General features: G+C 41.5%; 1 protein-coding gene across 5 annotated transcripts; it reads left to right on the top strand.

Annotated features, from left to right (window-relative positions):
- The first annotated feature begins 294 nt into the window (after window positions 1-294).
- On the top strand, window positions 295-25129 carry sec24a (SEC24 homolog A, COPII coat complex component). 5 transcript variants are annotated; one of them, XM_081615557.1, is made up of 24 exons: window positions 295-671; window positions 4568-5065; window positions 8036-8185; window positions 8870-8947; window positions 9974-10036; window positions 11943-12094; window positions 13036-13226; window positions 13303-13405; window positions 14002-14125; window positions 14230-14339; window positions 16567-16679; window positions 16752-16870; window positions 16954-17009; window positions 17292-17498; window positions 17880-18003; window positions 18083-18241; window positions 18847-19020; window positions 19107-19217; window positions 20201-20376; window positions 21080-21217; window positions 21291-21395; window positions 21469-21561; window positions 22925-23028; window positions 23999-25129. In XM_081615557.1, the coding sequence occupies exons 1-24, from the start codon at window positions 611-613 to the stop codon at window positions 24111-24113; spliced, it is 3324 nt and encodes a 1107-aa protein (XP_081471683.1). In that variant the 5' UTR covers window positions 295-610; the 3' UTR covers window positions 24114-25129. The 5 variants fall into 5 exon arrangements, with proteins under 5 accessions (XP_081471683.1, XP_081471682.1, XP_081471685.1 ...); XM_081615556.1 differs by having other exon boundaries at window positions 13999-14125; XM_081615559.1 differs by lacking the exon at window positions 8870-8947 and having other exon boundaries at window positions 296-671; window positions 9977-10036; window positions 13999-14125.
- The last annotated feature ends 366 nt before the right edge of the window (window positions 25130-25495 follow it).

Genomic DNA, 25495 nt, shown 5'->3' with positions numbered 1-25495 from the left:
CATAAATATGGTGATATTTACAGTATTGAATCAGTTAAATGTATGTATTCAGGCATACACATATGACCACCATATAGTTGGTGCATGTGAGAGTTCAGAGTGTTTTTGGGAATAAACTGTTTTTGAGTCTTTATATATGAGGGTTATGAAGCTGGTCTGAGATTTTGGATGGGAAAATGTTTTGATATATTAAAATCTCAGTCCGTTTTGTTTCTGGTACTCTGAAAAAATCCTGTGCACAGGAGGAAATGCCACGTGTACATACTGCGCATGCCCAACCATTTTTTACGTTGATCCTGTGCTGGGTGATCCCAACTTCCGGTGAAAGGGGAGAAGATTTACTCTGAGCAGGCCCGTCGTTGACCAACCTGTGGGTTGTCGAACCGGGTCTTGGGGTACTAATCATGGTTTAGTGATAGTGAACGACCGCCCAATCAACACCTTTAAAGTAAACAGAAGATTTCCGCCTCGGACTTTGCTCTTTGCTGTGAGCTTTCACCGTCAGAGCCACAGGTTTGAGCGTTTACCCCGCGACGGTCAGAGCTAGCCAGCTAGCTTTCAAAGCAGCCACCCGAGAACCTCTAAATTAGATTCTGGTGTCTGTTTCGACATGTCAACCGCCGGGTTCAACTCCCAGAACGGGACTGGGACGGGACAGACGTACACGAACGGTGAGTGACTTTTTAACGTGTGTGAAGGCGGTTCGTTTCGATGTAGCATGTGAGCTAACGCTGTTAGCTGGAGTCAGGAGAGGTTACCCGTTAGCTGGCTTTACTTGGAGAGGTAGTAGCGTAAGCATGGTCTGTCAGGTTAACCCATGGTTAATCTCGATCCGTTGTCTAATTTAAGACGACAGGAATAGTTTCTGAAGCGTGAACTGAAGTAACAATTGGTTTTATTATTTAGATTACAGCATTATGAAGGTAGTGCAGAGGTTTCAGACTCGATGCGTGTCAAATGACCAGTTAATTTTAAACCTCATTAAACTTAATGTGTTGAGGAAAGGAAGTCATTATTCAGTGAAATGTTGTATGTTTAAAAACATTAAGATTCATTTTCAGGACGCTCAGAAAGTGACTGGTTTTGACTGTAGATGAGCTCACCAGCCAGACTGAAGCTATCCAGAAACACCCAGCTCGTCTTGTCCTCTTTTCTCCAGGGAGTTTTCATCAGAGTAATTTGTCAGACTGCCATGCTCCCCTCTACGTTTATTGGCTGGGTCTTTGTTGTGCAATAACGGAATATAGAGCCAAACAGAAGCAACTTGTGTTCTGCCTTTCTCTGTACATGTGGCACTTTGGGGATGATCCACATGGTTTCTTCCAGCCTGAGACATCATCTGCTGTGCGGATTAGTTTCACATTTTAATCCCTTTGAAATCAGAAAAAATCAACCTAGACACACTTGGTTATTGCTGATGTAAGCATTCTGCAGCTTTTATTATTGATGCATGTAAGTAACTTCTCCTTTACTGCTCACTTTATGCATCTCCAGTTTATCGTTCTCATTAAATTCTCATTAATCTTTATATATCGCTTTGAGTTTGACACCTGCCGTCTGTTACAGGCGTCTTAAAGATGTACAGGATGAGATCCTGTCGGTATCATCAGCCGCTGTATGCTGGTTTCACAACATCACAGGCTTTATTCAAAACGTTTCAATCAAAATTTGCATTGCAATTAAATAGAAAAGCTAGATTTATTCCCACAGCCACTGAGTATTACAGCACTTTAACAGTTTGATGCACAAAAATACAGGACAAAATAAAAGTTAGCAGTGGTTTGAGTGATGAGTAATTTTCAGTCATGATACATAAGTATTTATTGAAATGAGCTCCTTTAGCCATTTGTAGCTTTAAACCAGCATAACCTCAAGAGTAAATCCTGGCACTTAATGTTTTCACCACTGGAAAACTTTCCAGACGGTTTGATAGCCAGCTGATCAGCAGTGCGCAGCGACAAGTGGTCATTTTAAACTCCATACAGTCTGAGTGAAATCTACCTTCTTCTTTTTTTGCTGGACAATAAAGAAGTTGCAATGTGTTGTTGTTTTCCATTAATATAACGGTAATGGCATATTAACGCTCATTCTCAAATATCAATAAACTTTAAATTATAACGAACGTTTAACTCTGGAACTGAAGGACATTTTAAATATCCAAAATAAATAAACAAAACAAATAAAATGGATAATTAAAAAGGACCAGACTTTATAATCCAGTTTTTAGTAGAAAGAAAACAATAAATCATGCAAATTGAAATTATTGAGATCATTTTAATTTCTCAGGTGATTAGTTATTGATATTGCAACAGGCCTAAATGCACCTGGTGTATTTATTCCATTTCTCTCCGGTCAGATTTTACGTAATTTTAAAACAGAACTTTGTCAATCAGGACAGAAAAAGAGAGAAATGTATTGTTGGGGAATCCTTCTGTTAAATCAGAAATTAATCAAAGTTTCTTCCTGTGACTCATTTTTCCAGATTTTATTTCCAACACTTTTTATTCGTGACATAATTGAGCGTCTGCTGCCGAAAGAACTGTGACGATAAGAACGAGAAACTTGAGGTGATTCCTGACTGTGATTAGTTTTCATAATATTTATTATATTTAAATATTATTTTAAAACCCGTACTGCCTATCAGTGACGGTCTTGCAGTCAAGCTTTTCAGTAATATCTTCTCTACAGTTTACCTTTGTAAATCCATACTGCGGTTTGATTTGTGTACATTTCTGGAGGCATTGTTCTGATGATCTGATCTGATTGCCAATATCGGAGTCCTGGATGAGAAAAACGTTTTAACCTGAAGATTTGGTTCATAAATGTCCTGCAAAGATGCAGAGAAATAAGAAACTGAATATTGTCCTTTTTTGTGTAATTGCTCTTTACTTTTCTCTTGCATGTGTTGAGAGAGACTTGGAGAACGGTATCGAACTCCTTTTCAGTTACGTTATAAATTATTACTGTAATAATTTTTAATGTTTGTCATCTCGTTGAAAATGCTTTAGATCAGTGTTTTTCAACCTTTTTTGAGTCAAGGTACGTTATTTTAATTGAAAAAATCTCGAGGCACACCACCAACCAAAAATGTAAACAAAGATACTCTGTAGACGCCTGTATTACATATATAGTCATTCTTATCAAAGTCTTTTGAATAGGGGGGTTGAGGGGAGATGGAAGCTGCTCTCGGTTTTCCATTAGGACCCAGCAGAGGGCGGCGTCCTAATAAATCTGCTGTAAGGACGCAGCACTCCGTCTCCAAAGCCAAACCATGGTTTCGTTCACACCGAGCTTAAATGCAGCGGCTCCATTTCCCTCCTGTAGTGCCAGATCGACAGCCTTCAACTTAAAAGCTGCATGATATGAGTTTGAAAACATTTATCCGTCGTGCCTGCTGCTAGCATGTGGTTGTTCTAAATGAAAATTAGCACGTTCTTCTTTTGATTTACAATTTTGACTTCTAAAGATTCACTTCCTGCTAGAGAGCCCCCTGGTGGTTGAAGAAAAATCCACAGAAAAGCCACAGCGGGCTACAATCCGCATGGTTCAAAGCTTAGGAAAAAAGTAGCAGCTTATAGTCCGGAAAATACGGTACCGTAGTGAAATTGAATAATTTCCACGGCACACCTGACGATCACTCACGGCACACTAGTGTGCCGCGGAACAGTGGTTGAAAAACACAGCTTTAGATAATCCATCTGATGAGGTTTTACATCCTGTGTTTATGAAACTGAGGGGAAAATGTCCAATAATGCTGATTCAGTAAAATAGTTTGATTGGCTGTAAAGCATCACCGTGGCTGGTTTCAGATCCTGCTCAATTAAATCCCAGTAAGGAGATTGGAGCTTTGGCTGCAGCTCAGCGGTCAGTTGATGCATTTTTGAGCGATTCTTGTATTGAATTTAACCTCTTTGGAAGTGTTTGGAGTTGATGTGACCGGACTGCAGCATCTAAAACACAACTTTACTCTGAGAGCTGAAACTTTAAGACGACAGTAAAGTACGAGACCAAACGTAGAGGGGCCGATATTTTCTTCCTCAGCAAAGGTCTAAAAATCGTCTGCTGCAGATGACAGCAGCCGGTCCAGGTCAGGTCCAAACCACTTAACAGATGTTGCCAACTCGGCATCTTTATTGCTATATTTAGTAGGAATTCACTGATTGCAGTTTTCTGTTCTATCCCGTTACCGATTTTTATTTTATTTATTTTTTTAAAACTGACCAGCTAATTTCGATTTTGGCTGATATAATTTTTTTCTGTCTGAAATGTTGCTAAATGTAGCAAGGAAGTTGCTGAGTTGATATTTATTAACTGCAAACATTTGGACCTGAGCTGAGCCGGTCCGTCAGTCAAACCTCTCACTGCAGAGCAGAAAAGATCAGCCGATCTCCGAAAAGTATGGAAATCAGCGCCGATATTTTGTTGCACAACTGATATTGAACAACATTGCAGACAAAGAATTGGTATCAGCCAAACTGTGATTCAGCCGGTCAGGCTCGTTGAAGATCGGTAAACTGCAGTTGGTGCCTTCCTAACAGTCTTTATTTATTTCTCTCCTGATCTGCAGGTCCGTCACAGAATCCCGTTGCTCTGCAGCAGCCGCCGGGGGTCGGCTACGGCGTGAACCACCAGCCGGCCTACAACCCCATGCAGGCCAAAGTGTTGGGCCCCCCAGGCCCCACCGTGTACCCGTCTGGGCCGTACCAGCCGGTTCCGCCCGGCCCGCAGCTCGGCTCCTACCCTCCGGCGCCAGCCCAGCCTCTGCTGCCCCGACCGCAGATCGGCATTCTCCCGTCCCACACCCCCCCTCAGTCCGCCAGCCCCGGCCCAGGGCCCCGGTCGGCTCAGGCCACGCCCCCAGCTCAGGCCACGCCCCCTCCTCCTGCTGTCACCTCCACCAGCTACTACACCGGCCCGCCAGCGTGGCAGTACTCTGCTCCCCGGGGCCCCGCGCCCAATCATGTGAATCCAGCTGCTGCTGCGCCGCCCCTCATATCCCACAGCTCCGCCCAGCCGCCGGGTCCAGGAGCCCCGCCCACCTCCATACACGGATACACTCAGCCAGGTAGGAGCATGCTGGGTTCCTACCACTGGGTCCCTACCGCTGGGTTCCTACCGCTGGGTCCCTACCGCTGGGTTCCTACCACTGGGTCCCTACCGCTGGGTTCCTACTGCTGGGTTCCTTCCGCTGGGTTCCTACCGCTGGGTTCCTACCGCTGGGTCCCTACCGCTGGGTTCCTACCGCTGGGTCCCTACCGCTGGGTTCCTACTGCTGGGTTCCTACTGCTGGGTCCCTACCACTGGGTTCCTAACGCTGAGTTCCGACCACTGGGTTCCTTCCGCTGGGTTCCTACCACTGGGTTCCTACTGCCCAGGTTCCTTCGGCTGGGTCCCTACCGCTGGGTTCCTACCACTGGGTCCCTACCGCTGGGTTCCTACTGCTGGGTTCCTTCCGCTGGGTCCCTACCACTGGGTTCCTAACGCTGAGTTCCGACCACTGGGTTCCTTCCGCTGGGTTCCTACCACTGGGTCCCTACCACTGGGTTCCTACTGCTGGGTTCCTACCGCTGGGTCCCTACCACTGGGTTCCTAACGCTGAGTTCCGACCACTGGGTTCCTTCCGCTGGGTTCCTACCGCTGGGTCCCTACCGCTGGGTTCCTAACGCTGAGTTCCGACCGCTGGGTTCCTTCCGCTGGGTTCCTTCCGCTGGGTCCCTACCACTGGGTCCCTACCGCTGGGTTCCTTCCGCTGGGTTCCTACCGCTGGGTTCCTTCCGCTGGGTCCCTACCACTGGGTCCCTACCACTGGGTTCCTAACGCTGGGTTCCTACCGCTGGGTTCCTACCGCTGGGTTCCGACCGCTGGGTTCCTTCCGCTGGGTTCCGACCGCTGGGTTCCTAACGCTGAGTTCCTACCGCTGGGTCCCTACCGCTGGGTTCCTAACGCTGGGTTCCTAACGCTGGGTTCCGACCGCTGGGTTCCTACCACCAACTATTCTCCTTGCAGTTTAATTCCAGGCATATTTGCTCTGGGCTGGTGAAACAAAGTCCAGCTGACACAGTTTAGCCTGAAGTGATGAATTTTCCTCTCCGGTTTCTATAAAACCAAACCAGTTAGCTTAAACTGCTAATTCAGGCTCCATCACTGCCAGTTCCTGCCAACACAAAGTCCAACACAAAGTTCTGTAATATCTGCACTAGAGGAGATTGGGCTGATTTGTTAGACACTTTTATATTTGTGACCAGAAGTGATGAAGCTACAGATGGACACAAACCAGCTGCTTAAATGTTGTACGGCTGAAATGATTAAAAGTGTTGATCATGATTAATCGATTATTGAAAGAATCAACTAATTTAGTAATTGATTAATCAGACCCAAAAAGGCCATTTGCTGAATTAACAAGACACTTAGAGCTGTAATTAATTAAACTGTATGGCATAATAATAATAATAATCAACGATCAATAAACCTTAATTTATAATGAACATTTAAAAGTGGATCTGGAAGACTCTTTAAATATCCAAAATAAATTAAACAATAAATTATGAAGTCTTTGTAAATAAAATTATTCTTAAAAAAAGATTAGTTGAGACCAAAACACCAAAGTGAAAACGTTCATCATCCAGTTTTTAACAGAAAGAGGGGAAAAAGCAATAAGTCCTGTTCATGGAAATCTGTTTTATAATTAACTGACTTATTGCGACAGGCTTATTAAAGCGAATAGTTTTATCTTCCCCTGCTTCTCAGTGTTTTATAATAATGTTTAGTTTTCAGCGCTGATCGACTCACAACCTGAGAACAAAAACTGTAATTGCTCTGATCGTCTGACATGAGCTGCAGATACTCGTATCTGCAACCTGATACGTTGGAGCTGGACGTTGACCTCTGCTCCAACACCGAACATGTTGGCCCTCCCATCTCTCACACACACACACACACACACACACACACACACACACACACACGTTCAGTCTATCTCTGGACAAAGTCCAGATCAAACTGATCAGAATTAAAATCACATATTTTTAAAAAAGGCATGTTTTATTTTCAGCTTCTGCTTCACATATTTGTGATGAAAATAGGAAACAAAAGCCACAAACGAAGTCTGCTGAGTGTGTTGTGATTATTAGCTGCTGAAGCCCATGAATCCACCGGAGGATGCAGAAAGCTGTTCCATCATCTGAGAAGTTATTGGTTCTTGTGTTAATAATCCGTCAGTATTTAGTTTTTTAGTTCGATGTCACCAAACCGTCACTCTGGGCCAGCATTAGATTATAAAGTTAGTAAAATTATTCTGGCGTCTTGGTGTTTACACAAGTTGATTTATGACGTAAGCTTATTGAAAATTGAAACTTCTTTTATACTCCAATAATAAGAATAATAATGAGTTATGTATTTTGTTTAATCTTTAACATTTTCGACAAACCGTCGTTTTGAAAGATGCTGAAGACATTTAACACAAAGTACCAGGTAGTTTGTGGTGTAAACATTATTTATTATTATTATTTTACAAAAGTCCTAACTGGCAGTTTTGCCTGTTTTTCCCTTTCTGAGTCTGATGATTAATATATTTTATTTATCATTTTGAATGTTTTTTATTTAAAAAAAGAGATTAGTTGAGACCAATTATTTATTTAAAATGTTTTGCAGTTCCGGAGTTAAATATTTTTAGAAATTAAAGTTAATTGATCCCAGAGACACTGTGCTTGAATTATTCTGGTATAATTCGCCTAAAATAGATTCAAAACAACAATGTTATTGTTTAAAGCAATAATATTTCAAAATTTATCATGACGGGTTGCATATTAAAGTTATAAACTCTTACTTTGATTTATAAACTTCAACAAACATAAAATAAAAATCTAAACTATAGTATTTTTTACTCATGTTTTAATAAGCTTGTGGGTGACAGTAACTTTTTCCCCTCTAAATAAATAAATAAGTTATCTTATTTTAAAAAATGTAATAGTTTATTTTCTCTATGGGGAAAATGTCAGATGATCAGAAACGGTTATTAATGTCTAATTCTTTCCAGGCACCGCCCCTCCACCAATGATCCCCCTGCCTCCCCACACATACCAGCCCAACAGGCCCGCCTACGGTCCTCCACCAACCATGAAGCCCACAGCGCCCCCTGCTGGGCCCCCAGGCACCACCGGCACACCTCCGCCTCCCAAAGCTGATGGTGGGTTTAGATCTGCTCCGTTCCAGTCCCACTGGTTGCTCATAAAGTTTTTACTTGTTAAAAATTCTATGTTTACTTGAGTAACTTTTTGGAAGAAAAAAATATCGCACTGTACTTTTTATTTTACCTAAATTTTATTTTGAAGTATTTCTGCTCGCTCTTGAGTGAAATTTCAGGATTTTCTTCCCACAAACATGTTTTAACCAGACTCAGACCTGCAGTTTCTGTTAGTCGGACATAAATCCAGAACTCAAAAACTGAAATGCTCTTCCTCCAGGCTGACGCAGTTTAAGGTTTTTGGCGAGAAAAGTCTCAGGATTTCAGTCTGTTTGAGGTCACAGCTGTGACTAGAAAGTTCTGATTTAAATGGCACACTTTGAAAGTATAATTTTCTTTTTGCATCACAAATATGTACAGACTTGAGTTGGTCTGTCTTCAAAGTTCACATGTGTCGTGACGAAACGTAAAAAGTGTGTGAATAGGTCCGGAGCCGTGTCCGTTGGGTAATATGGGTTGTGTTGGGAGCAGAGTAGACAGCAGCGCTCATGTTGATCACATCTGGATCCGGTGTTTGGTTTCGTGAAGCAGGTCCAGTTTGTCTCTGATTATAAATCGACGGCTCCTTCTGTCCTGACCTTGTCCGTCCCTCTTTCTGTTCCCCCTCCTCATCCTTATCGAGGCCAGCTCAGTGCTGGGGGGCTGCCAGCAGCGCCCGGCCCCCCGCTGAGCCCGACACCCAGGAAGGAGATGTTGAATGTCCAGGTGTGGCCAGGTCATGAGTGTTGCTGTGTTTGCTGTTCTGTGCTGTTTGGATCCTCCAGTCGTCTTCCATCCTGTCTTCTGGTGGTCAAACTTCAGCCGATTCACTTTGTTTTATTACCAGAATGTCTTTAAATGAGCCCCAAAGTTTCTGTCACCTTTAGTTCCCATAGTTGTTGTCTTTATTGTTTATTTGTTTAGGGCTGCAACGGTTATTTTAGTCATCGATTATTCTGTATTTTAAAAATTGGCTCATTTTGCAGATTTCTTATACAGTATAAGAAATGCAAATATAACAATTAAATTCCTTTTTTAAATCAGAAAATAAACATTTCATTGCCTGAAATTAGGCCTGTCCCGGACGGTAACATTTCCCTGAAGTTATGATAAATGATGATATTGTTGTTTTGAAACCATTTTCAAGTAACATAATTGTAATTATGTTGTCGATCTTTGAGAGCAGATTCTCAAAGATCGATGAACTTTAAATTCTAGTGAGCATTTAACACTGAAACATTTTAAATATCCAACATAAATAAATAAAACACAAACGACAAATAAACTGCACTTAAAAATGTTTAGTTGAGGCCAAAACACCAGACTGGAAACTTTTAACATCCAGTTTTTATTAGAAAAAGAAAAGTGATAAATCATGCAGATGGAAATTATTGAGCTTGTTTTAATTTGTCATATGATTAATTGATTGATTATTGCTTATTGTGACAGGCCTTTTAAAATGCAATCACAGAATCTGAACCAGATCAAACTAAAAATGCTGATGTTTTTATCTTTAATTCAAAATATACATGTTTTTGTACGGTTTTGGATTTATTATTGCTCTGAATGATTTTTTCTTTCTTTCTTTTTTAGTCTGCGTTCTCCAGTTAATGATTAATCGATTAATAAATTAGTTGCTGATTATTTCACTAATCGATTAATCGTTGCAGCCTGAGTCCATCTGCAGCTTTTATCGCCTCTGAAACATTCAGGTGTCTAACAGGTGAAAACCCGTCTGCCGTTTTGTTCCAGGAGACGTGGCAGGAAACGGCCCACAGGCACCAAACAGCTACAACCACGTTGACAACAGAATGGGTACGGCTTCCTCTGCCTGCGACACAAACCACATTCGCCACATTACAGCAGGAAACGTTCAGACATTTTGCTGTTTCTTTCATCTAACCTTTATTACCGTCGATTAAAGGATAACTTGGCTAACTTGGTTTTAGATCTTCTGTGAAGCCAACCAGCTTTTCTACAAAATAATTTACAGTTTTATGAAATGACCAGAGTCTTTTTTTCTTAAACTGCTTTCCCAGTGATAATAGACAGATCAATGTGAGGCATAAGTGTTTTTTCCTCTGCTACTCAGGATTAGACCTGTAAAAATAAAAATTTTTCATAAATCGTCCCAGAGATTATTGCGATATATAATGGTAATGGCATAATAATGCAAGAGCACATTCTCAAACATCAAACTTTAAATTCTCATCTGGATTTCCTCCAAAAACCAGCTGAGCCCGTTGGAAGATACAATGTTTAGCCTGGTGGGGCGCAAATGAAGCCTGGTGGCCCGCCAGGCTGATGAAAGCTTACCACTGGAAGACTCTGTAAATATGCAAAATAAACAAAACAGAAACGGCAAATAAAATGAATTATAAGTAGAGATGTGCCGATCAGGTTTTTTCCTGCCGATACCGATTCCCATGAGGGCCGATCACCGATACCGATCACATAATTATTATTTTTTATCATAAACACTACCGGTTACATTATGTGGAAAAAGGAACCATGAATTCACCTTAATTTAGACAAAAACTTGTTTTTAATAACTTTTTCCAAGAAGAAAACTAAACAAAACAGGCATTGTGCAAATTGTCCTGCTATCAGTAAAACTATCTTTAACAGACTGATAACATATGGAGGCTCTGAAGAGGCTAAATTATGCAAAGAGCCAAAATAAAACCTCAACATTGCCAAAAAGATTAAAGTATAAAACTTAACATTCAAAGGCAAAAACAGGATCCATTACAATAAACAATCCAGAGTTACTGAATGAAAACTTCCTGTTAGCATGGCGGCTAGCTGATTACTGCTAGTTCTGAGTGGCTGTTTCTGACTGAGCGGAGTAATTATGCAGAACAGGGAGGAGATCGATTATTTTTTAGAGATTATCTGTCTCATGTTAGGACAGCGAAAGTTTTAATACGTATGTAAAATGTATTTTTTAGGTTAGATGCTGCAGCTTTAAGCTGAGGTTCGGTGTGAGAGTCACTACCAGGTGGAGCAGAAGCGGCGCTCCGTCTGTGAAATATTACTACCTGTAGCGTAGCAGCGGTTCAACAGCGAGAGCAGAACCAGCGTCTTACATCGCAGCTCAAGACTTAAATCATTTAGCGGGTTATTTGTTTAGCTTTCTGACCGTCATGCTAATCCGGGTGAGTGTTTGTAGCTGTGCTGCTTTACCTGCTATCTGATCCTCCATGTGTCTTTTTTACTGCAGTGAGCCTCGATGTAGCCAAACTCCGTCAAGAATGGCATTGTTTTTATGTCTATTAGCTTAGTTGTGTTGATGCATTTTGACCTGCTTCAATTTTCCGCCGCAACAACCAGATGTCCCCATTCACTCAGTGCGTTATAGTTATAGTTCCACATCGCTTAGGATTTGTTGCTGCGCGTTTTGCGCAGTGTGAAGGAAAGAGGAGACCAGCTGCACAGGCAGGCTGAGAAATGAGATGCAGGTGATCGGCAACAAGAGCCAATGATCGCCGATCATATTCACAGAAATCGGCCAATTATGATCGGTGGCCGATCGATCGGCACACCTCTAATTATGAGGATAAATAAAATTATCCTTAAACAGTTTTAGTTGCAGCCAAAACAACAGACTGAAGAGAAAAGCCATAAATCAAATGGAGATAAATTTATTTATGCGGTTAGTTGATTTATTGTGACGGGTGACTGATCCTCCTGGTCTAAATGTTTTTGTTGTTTACCTCAGCTGGTGCAGCTCCGCCCGGCCGGCATTTGGGCCACTACCCGTCCCTGCCCCCCGGGTACCAGAACACCTCGGCGCCGCCTCCCTCCTCCCTTCACCCGGCGCTCCAAGCCGCCACGCAGCCGTACACTCAGGGCCCTCAGCCGTACCAACAGGTGAGTTCAGGTCATTTTCACGCAGATCGGCTCTGAAAAGCTAAAAGTGCTGCTGAAGATGGAGCAACTTCAAAAATCCTTTTTATCGTTTCTGTGAAATTTCAAAATGCTACGTAAATCTGGGACAATTTGACAAATTTCAACATGTTGTTGACATCATTATGACTAGATGTCTGAAATAGGGAAGTCACCTAATTAAAGAGATATCTAATTTATTTGGAAATTTCTTTAAAGGAATATTCACTAATCAAAATCCAGATATTGCTTCAGTTAATCATTATTTTCTTTCAAGATGTCGGCAATTTAATTTGCACTGGTTGAACCTACATATATCTACGGAGGAGGATTAGGGCCATTTGGGGAAAAATTATTCTGTTTTCATCTCAGAATTTACATATTTTACCCTCAAAATTCAGATTTTTCTTATTATTTTTCTTCTCAGAATTTTGACTTTTGGTGTCGGAGTAAAGTCTGACCTGTGAAGTTTATTTTTCAGTGACCCAGTTCCTCTTCCGTATTCCTCCTCTCTAAAATACATGTATAACCTCCAAATGAGAAATAAGTTAAGATATCTAATCGGAACAGAAAGCAAGAAGTCGTAAAAATGCTTCATGATGAGTCATAATTTATTTAAGATGATCAGTAATTAATCGTAGATATTTTTAATTAAAGTCTTCATGCAACTGAATGGTAAATCTGACTTAATTTATAACAGAATATAATCAGAAATATCAAATATGTATTTTGTCTAGTCAAAATATTGCATATTTTAATTAATATTTTTGGTCAAAGTATTTTCTGATGTTGTCTGGAATGTAAGTGAGGTTGATTTTTGTGTTAAAACTGCTTCCATACTGAGGAATGTTTCTGGAAACCCAATAATATGAATATAAACTGTTTAGTTTTCAGTTTTAGTTTATAGTTTCACCGTCTCCCCGCAGCCTGGCGGTCCCGGCCCCGGTCCGGCCCAGCTGAGCCCGTCGATGGCGGCCATGAGCCTCCAGTCCAGCACGCCGGAGGCTCTGAGAGTGGTCAACCTGCTGCAGGAGAGGAACCTGCTGCCGCCAGCGCCGGTCCCCGCCCCGACGCCCTGCCTCACCCAGGACCTGCAGAAGCTCAACTGCAGCCCAGAGTGAGACGAGACGGACCGCATGCAGCGCCTGCTGCGTTTGCACCTTTGGCTCTGATCGTCCTGTTTGTTCCTCCAGGGTTTTCCGTTGCACGCTGACCAGCATCCCTCAGACCCAGTCTGTGCTGAATAAAGCCAAGCTGCCGCTGGGCCTGCTGCTGCACCCCTTTAAAGACCTCTCGGTAATCCCTGGTCACTTCTGATGCCCACATGCTCAGTCTGGACTCGTCTCTGATGAAACTGGTTTCACTTCTGGCCATGTTTGTTTGCGACGGACAGTTTGGAAGAAAAAGAGGCAGAGCCTTGTTGCAAACTTCAACTTGTTGGCATTTGAAGTGGGGACAATATTCTAACCAGCCTGAACTTAAATATCCTAGGACAAAAATAACTTTTTAGCAAGATAAATGATCTGGTTTTGGGTCAATAATTCCTTAATATTCATGGAAAAATGCACAGTCACAAAACTACTGAAGCATTTTGATTTTAGTTTTACTTTATCAGGTACCTTAAAATAATTAAATGGTGTTTTTTCATATTTTCAGACATTTTGTGAAATAAATTGGATGATTTTTTTTATAAGATGAAGCATGATGAGGTAAAGAAAGCTACAGCTTTAAATATTGATTGGTGAGATATTAACACCACTTATTGAGCTTTTAATGATCAACCATGAGTTTGGGTTGAATAATCTGAAAACAAACTGATGTTTTCACAACTTGGGACAAAACCGAACACAAAGCGACTCATTTGGTTTCTTCTGTTCATATGAATGCAGCAGCTTCCTGTGGTGACGTCCAGCACCATAGTGCGGTGTCGGTCCTGCAGAACCTACATCAACCCGTTTGTTTCTTTTCTGGACCAGAGGAGATGGAAATGCAACTTGTGCTATCGAGTAAATGATGGTAAGGAAATGTCCAGAGTCGCGCTGCTTTTATCTGAGCATTATTCTCAGAAAGGTTCATTTGAATGTGAGACCTTTAATGGATTTCATGTTTTTGTGTTTTAGTCCCAGAAGAGTTTATGTATAACCCGGTCAGCAGGTCGTACGGCGAACCGCACAAAAGACCAGAAGTCCAGAATGCCACTATCGAGTTCATCGCTCCTTCAGAATACATGGCGAGTTAAAATCCCTTTTTATTACTGCATTAGTGATTTCAATAAGCCTGTTTTTACTGAGCGTTTTGCCTCCATGACGGCGACGGTGGCGGCTCAACTTGAGATAAAACGGTTTCAGACAAAACAAAACGAGCACAAAAAGAAAGGAAATGAGATGAATGCAGCTGAGAAAATGTTCAGACATAAAAATTAAAAAATGTAGATAAAAACTCAATAATCAGATTTAAAAAATCCCAAAAGTAAAATCACAAAAAGAAAAATTTAATAAACTAGATGCTAATTCCAATATAAAATAAATTAGATATTTTTATAAAATAAAATAAAACTCAGTTCTGTGGTAGAAATAAAAATCTTTATAAATGCTAAAAAAAAGATCAGAAATATTGAAAAGAGGAATAATAAATAAAATGCATATAAATGACATTTTTTTAATGCATCAATAAAAAATGGAAGTAAAATAATGAAATTATTCTAAAATCTTAACGATTGAGATCCAGAAAAATAGACATAAAATATCAGAAATAAATAAAATCCTGAGTTGGAGATGAAAAATAAAATCAGATGTTAAAATTCTCATAATTGTTTAAAGTAAAATCATAAATATAAGAAAATAATGGAACTAAATGCTGAGGTAGAGATAAAAATATAATTATCCTTAAGTGTTGAAACTAATCATAAATACTTAAAGTGGAAAAATAATCTAAAGCTAAAAAAGCTTTTTAATATAAACCCGGTGGTCGGGGCGGTCCACCGTGTTTTTGTATTAAAAGATGTTAAGTTGACAGGAAATGTAAAAGGGAAAAGATCTCCAGTGAAATGCTATTTAAACCCACAACTCGTCTAAAAACAACACATTTTCACTTCTGTTTAACCCAAATGAAGTCAGCGGCTCCATCAGGGGCCCCATAAACACTAATATTTTAAAACGGATTGTTATGGAAATTTCATTATCAAGGAATGAGAATCTGCTTCAATAAGAGAGATTAATCTTTGTCTTTAAGTTTCTTTATTCGAAGGCAAAAGCGTTCGAAGACCCGTCTCACTGAGCGCAGTCAGTAGAAGAGCCCTGAGCAACACACATCACATCGTTATATAGTCACAGCAAGACAAAGACCCTCCCAAAGTCTGATGTTATCTCTACTGCCAGATGGACCAGAGACACCCTGACCCCTCCTCATGAACTATCCCTCACCTCTTGGAGGAGATGATTTTATGGCAGGACAGTTGATAAGGATTTCAGGAGGAACTTCTAACACTTCTTTGTCAGTTCATGGGTTCAGCTCAACTACATCCCACACATCAGTCCTTTAAGACAATCATTAGATCAAGCATTTTACCCAAGACGTCTTCAGGTCTCTTCTGCTTTCACGGCTGCGGATACATCTAAACATTGTCTGCAAACTTATTTAATGGACAAACACATCTTGCAGAAATACAAAAACAAAGCAGATATTATCAGTAAATAAATGGTAAAAAGTGTCATCAGTACCTTCAAGAATGAATTAAGACTGAAAAGAAATTTTCCATTACAAGATGCATACAGCCTGTGTCCAGTTTGAGTGAAAGGAGGCGCGCGATTCGCGCTGAGGTAAAGCAGCGGCAGCGCGCGATTCAAAGCGCAGAGGCGGCAGCTGTGTGATTGGTCCGCACGCTGTCGGGTTTAAATGCATAAACTATAAACCTAACTATTATAAACCTATCCTTTAGGAATAAATCTGCTATGCTAGTGAAATGCTAAGAGGAAAAGACACGCTGGCAGCCTGGCTTTAAAAAAATAAAAAATGTTTCTTTCTAGAAACGTAAACAAGCAACGCTTAGCCTGGCGGCGGGGCTAGTGAAGCATGGCGGGCCGCCAGGCTTATAAACACTGGGGGAAACCCTGAAGGGAATATAATGAAGTGAAAACTCGGCTGTAGAAATAAAAAGTATGAAAAGCAAATTTTAATATTTTATTGAGTTCAATAAACGTCAATGGAAAAGTATCAAATCTGTAACTGACGCACACACACACACACACACACATATATATATATATATATATATATATATATATATATATATATGTGTGTGTGTGTGGTTTTTTTTGTCGATGGCATTTAAAAAAGAAAATTAAACAAAGATAGACAAAGATGTGTATTTTATTCAAGCTGTTAAGGAATCTCAGTTTGCTTGCAGCTGTAATTTGTTGCAGCTTGCTGTCAGTAACTCTCCCTGCCTGCCTCTGCAGCTGCGGCCGCCGCAGCCGGCCGTCTACCTGTTCGTCCTGGACGTGTCCCACAACGCCGTGGAGACGGGTTACCTGAGCGTCTTCTGCCAGTCGCTGCTGGACAACATCAGCGCGTACGTACCGAGCAGAAGAAAGTCTTTGATTCAAAGGGCAAACCGGAGTAAAGCTTTGCTTCTGCGCCTCAGGCTTCCTGGAGACTCGCGGACCAAGGTGGGCTTCATCACCTTCGACAGCACCATCCACTTCTACAACCTGCAGGAGGGCCTTTCCCAGCCGCAGATGCTCATCGTCTCCGACATCGAAGGTGAGCCGCGTCCGGAGCGCCACGGCTGGACGGACGGCTTCTGCATTTCTGCTCTTATTGAAACTATAACGTTTGATCCACAGATATCTTTCTACCAACACCAGACAGCCTTCTAGTAAACCTTAACGAATGCAAGGAGGTAAGCGTTTTGTTTCATCGGTCAGCCGTGTTTTGACTGGGCAGAAAAATAAAACCTCATATTGTTTTATTACCTGGTTTATTTCTTGCTTTCGTTAAGAAATGATGGAAAATATTTTCAAAAGTGGCTTTTATTTCCATCCTCGACAGAATATGAGGTCATTTTTAGTTACAGAAATAAAGAGGCAATTTCAACAGAGTAGAAAGTAATTTTAGTGAGAAAAATGTTGATATTTCTCTGGTCCTAGTGTTTTACTTTACCATGTGGCTGTTTCTGCTCCAGCTTGTGCAGGATCTGCTGAAGAGTCTGCCAAACCTATTTGAGAAGACGATGGAGACGCAGTCGGCTCTGGGCTCGGCTCTTCAGGCCGCCTTCAAGCTGCTGTCTCCCACCGGAGGGCGGATGTCCGTCTTCCAGACGCAGCTGCCCAACCTGGGCGTGGGGGCGCTGCAGTCCAGAGAGGACCCCAACCAGAGAGCGTCTGCCAAGGTACAGGCTGGGGGGGGAACTCTGTAGATCCTAGATGTGTTGATCCCTGCATGTTGTTGTTTATGTCTGGACGTTTCACACATGCGCCCAACGCTGGAGGGTGAAAAGTCGATTCTTCTGTCCCTTTTTATCTCTGCCCACATCAGGTGTTCATTTAAGAGCTAACACGTTGGCAAGCAGCTTTTTGCCCTTCAGCAGGAAGCTGGGGGCAGATCTGGCATGATGTCACGTTGCTACAATTGAATAAATAAATTAGCTTAATGGAAACACAACAGGTTTTTGTGGTTTTTCAGCCATATTGAATTTAGTGCCTTTTCTAAAACTGAGAAACTTGTAAAAATAGCTGACTGGCTGGTATTTTTGTTCTGGTTTTCCTGCCAGGACGTCCAGCATTTATCCCCAGCAACAGATTTCTACAAGAAGCTGGCCCTGGACTGCTCCGGCCAGCAGGTGGCAGTGGACCTGTTTCTGCTCAGCGCTCAGTACTGTGACCTGGCGACGCTTGGTGAGGAAAACCACAAGCACACTGAAGCTGCAGCGTTAACCCTGAGTTTAAACGTTTCCTGCTGCTGCCCGTTTCTCAGGATGCATATCCAGATACTCGGCAGGGAGCGTTTATTACTACCCCTCCTACCACCATCAGCACAACCCGGCTCAGGTGGAGCGCTTCCAGAGGGACCTGAAGAGATACTTAACGCGAAAAATCGGCTTTGAGGCCGTCATGAGAATACGATGCACCAAAGGTCAGGAAATCTCCCAGCTTTTTATTTCATTCTGCACTTTAAAATCCCTAATTTAGCAGCTTAACGGCTGAAACAATTAATTAAAGCAATGGAGATTATTGAAATCGTCAGCCAATTAATCAATCAGATGCCCCCAAACAGAACAACACACTCAGATAGTTTAATTAACTTAAAACTGTTTAAAAATTTAATACATTTTGCATTTCAGATTTTAAAAAAACTGTAAATATGTCTTCAAATTATTTAGACTTTATTAATCCAGAAAATAATCAACAGATAGTTGGCGGTATTATTTTTTTAGCTGCAGATGCATCTTCTGCTAATTTTTATTATTCAGAAAAGTAGTTGAATTATTTGCTAATTTGCATATTTTGTTCCATCTTTAATATTGTGTAAAAATATGCTTGTATGATAAATGTAAAATCTGCACAATCTGCAGTTATTTATACGATTAATCGATTACTAATCATTAGCTGCAGCCCAGTAATTTCCTGCAGTGTAATTTGGGTTGTTTTGAACATTTTAAAGTGTAGTTTTTCTGTTTTTCTTCTAATTCTTGTAAAGAGCTGAACAAATAAAGCTTGTTGTTGTTCTTCTCCCTGCAGGATTGTCCATCCACACGTTCCACGGAAACTTCTTTGTGCGTTCCACGGATCTGCTGTCCCTCCCCAACGTCAACCCGGACGCCGGCTTCGCCGTCCAGATGTCCATTGAGGAAAACCTGGACGACATGCAGGTCGTCTCCTTCCAGGCTGCTCTGCTTTACACCTCCAGCAAAGGTTGGAGAACAAGCTCTTATTTTGAAAGTCAAACTCCCAATTTTTTTTCTCCTGTTTTTGTGAAACAAAATGTCTTCCCTTCACAGGAGAGAGGAGGATTCGGGTTCACACCATGTGCCTCCCGGTGGTCAGTTCTCTGTCGGATGTGTTTGCTGGAGCGGACGTTCAGGCCATCACTGGGCTGCTGGCCTGCATGGGTACGCACTCCTCCAAGCTGCGCAGACGCTGAATTCACGATGTTATTCCTCTCCTCTGAATCCGCCACAGATATCGACTCCCTTCACGCAACAAACTGTTTATTTTTCTACCTTAACTAAACATAAAGCAGTACGTTAAGGCAGTGTTTGGCCGCCAGGGGGCGCCAGAGAGCCTCCAAGCTGGATGAAGTACATTTTTAAATCTCAACATTTATATTAAAAAAATAAATGTTTTTGTTTTTCCATCATTATTATAAATACAAGTTAAAATAATTTATCGAAGATGCAGACAGAAGACAGAAAAAACTCTTATTGTCTCAGAAAAGAAATTTAGGATGTAAAATGTTTTGATCCTGAAGCTGGAAACGGAAAAGTTTCAGACAAGAAGAAGAAAGAAAGACCCGTCCAGCTGTGGAGGAAAATATTTAAATCAAATTTGATGCCATTAATATAAAAATATAACTGCATGGTTGTTTTTTTTATCAAGAGAGGATGTGGTGGAAATTATATCTAAAATATTCAACATCAGATCAATAACATTTATAATATTTACCTGATAAAATATTTCCACTGGAAATCAAAAGGTATGAAGCAACATTTATGCCTAATTGCTATAATAATTATTGAATAGTAAATAAAGTGAATAAAAATGTAAACCTTTGTGTCTTTCCATGCTGAGCAGCCTGAAGTTGGCTGAGTGGCATCTTGGTGCTGCTGCACTGAGACACAAACGTGGTTCTCTGTTTGTCTGACCATGGAGAATAAACTTAGTCCCGTTTATTTATAGCGTCACAATTACTCACCAGATCAAACCGGATGAGATTATTTAGAGAAGAAATAAAATAATTTAATTAAAATCCGGAGGACGGCAGAGTACAGTCCCGCTCTCTCCAAGCTGAAAACTCCATGGGAAAGTTTCTTCCAGAAAATATTTCATGGAAACCCCCGTCTGCGTTTCCTGACGTCTGTGTCTCCGTTTCCAGCGGTGGACCGCTCTGTGACGTCCAGCCTGAGCGACGCCAGAGACGCCATGACCAACGCCGCCATCGACTCGCTGTCCTCGTACCGGCAGTCTGCGCTGACCATCCAGCAGCCCGGCCTGCTGGCTCCGGCCTGCCTGCGCCTCTTCCCGCTCTACATCCTGGCTCTGCTCAAACAGGTACCACTTCCCCCGCAGCTCTGCAGTGTTGGCACCACCTTTCAGAACCTCCAACATCAGAAGAAGGGATTTTTATTTACGTCTGGCCAGAGATGAAGAGTCGATTCGCTCCTTATCTCCTTTGCTGAAACACGTTAGATTGTGGAACCGAGTTCCTCTGTAGCTTCGCCTGAGCAGCTCTTCAGCTGAACGTTTCGTTTGGATTCATCCGCCTGCACGTTTCTGTGTTCACACAAGTTTACATATCCGTGTAATCTGCTTCACTTCAAGCAGCCTCAGCACGTAAAACGCATAAAAACTCCCAGTGCGATAAATTACGTCAGTAAAAAGTGACGAAGGCAATTAAAGAGGAAATTTAAGCACACCAATGTTACATACCAGATTGATTAAACCACCTGTCTTGACCTAAAAGCCTTTCTGCTGTCAGGCATTCAGCTTCTATGCTCCACGAATCTGGAACAAACCTCCAGAAAACTGTCAAGCAACCGAAACACTGACTTCCTCTACATCCAGGGTACAAACCGGCTCCTGTGGATTTAAAACATAATCAGCATTTATGGTTTTAATGCTGCTCTTCTAAATGTAACGCTTGTTCATTTGTTGACTGTTTTCTCTAGAACTTTGTAGTTTTGTGTTTTTAAAGCAGCTTAAACCTCCTGAAATCAGAGCAGGTTGATCTGTAATATTAATCTGTTCCCTGCAGAAAGCCTTCAGAACCGGAACCAGCACCCGGCTGGATGAGCGAGTGTTCGCCATGTACCAGCTGAAGTACCAGCCGCTGGCGTTCGCCATGCTGATGATCCACCCGGCTCTGTACCGCCTGGACGACCTGAGCGACGAGGTGCGGCTCAGGAAGCCCAACATCTTTAACTCGCCGCGTGTTTTTATGTTCACCTGGTTTCCGTCGTCCGCAGGGAGCGCTGAACATCAGCGAGCGGACGATCCCCCAGCCCAGAGTCCTGCAGCTGTCGGTGGAGAAGCTCAGCCGGGAGGGAGCGTTCCTCATGGACGCCGGGCTGGTGCGTTCACAGGGACGGAGAAACGTTCCTGTTGAACCGGGTCAAAGCCGTAACGCCTGTGTCTTTGATCCAGGTCATGTATCTTTGGATCGGACGAAACTGCCACCAGAACTTCCTCTCTCAAGTCCTGGGAGTTTCCAGCTACGCTGCCGTTCCGGAGAAGCTGGTAGAAAAAACAGCATTAATGATAATGCAGCTACTTTTAATTAGGGCAGCAGCAGGTTTACTGCACTGCAAAAACACAAATATTACCATGTAAATTTAGTTTAGTTTGTAGAGAAAATATCTGAGATACATTTGAAATAAGACAAAACTAACTTACCAGCAACTATTCAGCAAGATATGTTAGTTTAAGTCAGTGGTGTCAAACTCATTTTTATTTTGGGCCAATCAAAAATCTGAATGTTCTTAAAGGGCCGGTTGCACCAGAATCTATTGATAAAACCAATAAAACTGTTAAAATATCAATAAATAGCTGTTCCTCTGGGATTTGTGATTATTTTAGTGTTTATTTTTGCAATCAAAATGACAGATTTTGTGGTGAATATTAAGAAATATTTGTAATCATTATTTTTTTTACAATATTTACGCTAATGTATGATGTCAAATGTGACTATCACTCGTCGTATCGGTTACGGATTCAACGTTTTTGACCAATTTTGAGAAAATTAGCAGTAAAATCAGGAAAAAATTTGGAAATTTGTTGATTTTGTGTGATTTTTGCAGATTTGTGAAAAACTGGAAGGATTTATTGATGTAATTTGGAGTCCAGAGGGCCACATAAAAAGCTGCGGCGGGCCAGATTTGGCCCCCGGGCCTTGAGTTTGACACCTGTGGTTTAAGTCAATAAATCCTGATATGAAAAGCTTTAGTTCCACTGCCAGATTATTTTAGTCGTAACACATTTTGCATGTTATAAGTGGAATAATCTGCCGGTGGAACTGAAGCTTTTCATATCAGGATTTAGGATTCATTGACTTGAATAAAGCTAATATTTCTTGCTGAATCGTCGCTGTTAGTTTTTGCTCTACAAACTAAACGATAAATATCTGGTGAAGTTTTCCAGCTGTTGGAAAAAGAAACTATTGTAAAATAATTTCTCGTCTCGATGAATCAAAGCTCTCCTCCTCCCCACCAATCCTTCCCTCCTCTGTCTCCTTGCTTTCTGTCCTTCCTTCATTCTTCCCTTCATCTTTCCTTCTGTTTTTCTGGATCTACCGTCACTTTTCTTCATTCACATCTCGTCATTTCACCTTTCTCTGCTTTTCATTTCCTCTTTCCTTCCTTGTGTCCTCCTTTGTTTCCTTTCCTCCTTCCACCCGTTCATCCATGTTTCCCTCCTTTTTCATCTTTAGTTTCTGGAACACTGAGGCCTGCCTGGTGTGCAAATGTTCACTAAACATCAGCAGGTCTCTGCTGATTTAACACCAAGTTAAACTGTTCCTGTTTCAGCCGAGTGGCTGGTCTGCTGCTGTAACTCGGTTTGATCTTTTGCGTTATTTTGAAAGGTTTGTTGCTCTCCTCTGCAGTCTCTCCTTCCAGAGCTGGACACTGCAGAGTCCCAGAGAACCAGAGCGTTCGTCAGCTGGCTCAGGGATCAGCGGCCGTTCTTCCCCTCCCTCCACATCATCAGGTGGGTTTAAGATGATTCAAAACAAACTCTCTGTTTTTATTAATAAAGTCTCTGTTGTTCAAACTCTACAGTTATTGGGGGAAACTTTGACTGGGCCGTCCCAGTCAGACATTTTAGGCATGAATTTGAAAACATTTTAGTTTGTTTTTTAAGTCTTTACCCAGGGTGAAATTAAAAATACAACTTCAGTCAGTTTTAAAAATAAGAACTGGCTTTTAAATGTGTATGAGTTTCACACAGAATTATGCAAAACTAGACTCTGCATTGTCACTGACGTTTGGCTCGACTGGTTCAGAGAACAAACCTGCAGCCGTAACTGAACAAAAGCTGCAGAAAGATTTATAATCTGGCAAAAAATGAATCTGATGGAAAAGGAGCCAGTAAACGGCCAAAACGTCTCTGATCTTTAATCCAAGATGGCCGACTTCCTGTTTGGCTCATGTGCAAGAGGCTTTTCTGCAGGTCTTATATTTCCACGGCTGTAAAAACAATCACTCTTCTGCATTAAATTAAATTATATACGGAGTATGTTGAATGCCAGAAAACATTTTTACACATTTTTTTGTGTTTTAATCATTTACTTTGAGAGGAAGTAACACAATTTGTTTAGTTTAAATGGCTCAATGACTGTCTGGTCTTCTTACATGTTTTTCACTAAATAGTTTTAATTTTTTGTTAAATTAGTGTTTTGGTGTCGGACGTTTCGAAACATAAAATTGTTATATTTTAGTTTACCAAGTTTAGTAGAAAGTGGAATACTATCAAAATATTTGAATAAGAATAATAAATGATATCATGTAACAGTGAACTTGTTTTGTCTCCAAAGAGTGGCGTTTGAGTTTTATTGTGGAAAAGTTTAAGAAGGAATAGACGTTTCTTGTTTTTAAAATGAAAGCTTGATAATAACACTTTAAATGTTTTGTTGGATGAAAGCAGCTCTGAGCAGGAATGTTGTTAATTTTCTGCTCAGGGACGAGAGTCAGCTGAAGCCTCACTTCCTGCAGAACATGATCGAAGACCGGACGGAGTCGGCTCTGTCCTACTACGAGTTCCTGCTCCACCTGCAGCAGCAAATCTCCAAATAATCAGCAGCGGCGGCGCGGCGGAGAAAGGACGTTCACCGTGTGTGTGTGTGTGTGTGTGTGTGTGTGTGTGTGTGTGTGTGTGTGTGTGTGTGTGGGGCAGTAAGGGGCAGCGCTCTACACACCCTCCAGCTGCGATCCGCCATCACCTCTAGAAAAACCTGAGCAGGAACGTCGGATCAGAATCTGTCGGTCGGACGGAGGAACTGGATTCTGTCGTTTCTCCGGCCGGCTGAGTCGGCGTTGGAGGCAGCAGCTGGACGTCCATGTTGATCATAATGGCGTTTATGGGATGAATCAGTGTTTCTTTTCCTCATAGAACAATGCTGTCAAGCCGAGGTGTCGGTCAGATGCAGAACAGGCGGTCTCTAGTGTTTCTGCTCAAAAAGCACATTTTGTCTTCACTAACAAATCAAACTCGTCTTCATGTGAGAGCATCTGCTTAGTGGGCTGAGCGTCGGCCATCTTAATGTTCCTGAAGGAGAGTGTGTGTTTCTTTTTCCGTTTTTAGTCATTATAATTGTTGAACAAAGCATAGACTCTAAAGCTGGAGGCGGACAGACGGACGGACGCGGCGGGCTCTGCTGCCTGGAATGTGCCGACTCGGCGGCGGGGAAAAGGTCCGGTCGGTCAGATCTGTCCTCCAGAAACTCGTCCGCCATCTTTTCTCTCTGGACTTTTCAGAACACCTCTACGACTTCGCTGTTCTGTTTTTCTTTATTTTCTGACTCCTGTTTAATTTATGAGACTCCCAATCTGATTAAATTCTATAATTGCCTTGTATGGGAACTCACTTTTTATTATTAAACCTCTGTTTAAATACTGACTCTATATATAAAATATTTTAATATAATAGGATATGGGAAATCTTTAACACAGGCCTGACGAAGCCATTCTGATCTTTTAATCCTGCTTATTGATACTTGTATATTGAACATTATGTAAAGGAGAAGAAATGCTGATGATTTTAGTATAAATAAGTTGAAATGCTAAGAAAATAAACAGTTTGGGACTTTTTACATGTAGTTTGTGTTTTAGTTGGTCAATTATGTTTATTTTGGAGTTACAAGTTTCAGGCTCATTGAAATGGAGTTTATATGCCATCTTAGATTATCTTGAGTTATAAAAAATACAATATAAATGGCTTTGAATTTAAAGATGTTCATGTCAGATTAAACCAGAGTTTCAGATCACTGATGTGGGTTTGGGTTCCTGCAGAACCTGAATGAATGCTTCCTGAGTAACTACGCTCCAATGATTCAATATGGTGAGTAATAACAGGACATTAGGTTTTCTGGTGAGCAGTAAATGCAGATTCATGAATTTATTCTCCATTTCCTGGGAATTATGAAGCTTCTAGAGACGAGAATAATCACTCAGTAATT

Source organism: Poecilia reticulata, chromosome 14 (genome assembly GCF_904066995.2).
Source record: "Poecilia reticulata chromosome 14, P_reticulata-male-v2, whole genome shotgun sequence".
In the NCBI taxonomy this organism is placed as follows: Eukaryota; Metazoa; Chordata; class Actinopteri; order Cyprinodontiformes; family Poeciliidae; genus Poecilia; species Poecilia reticulata.
Note: the sequence above shows the minus strand (reverse complement) of the source record. Positions and strands in the feature narration are given on the sequence as shown.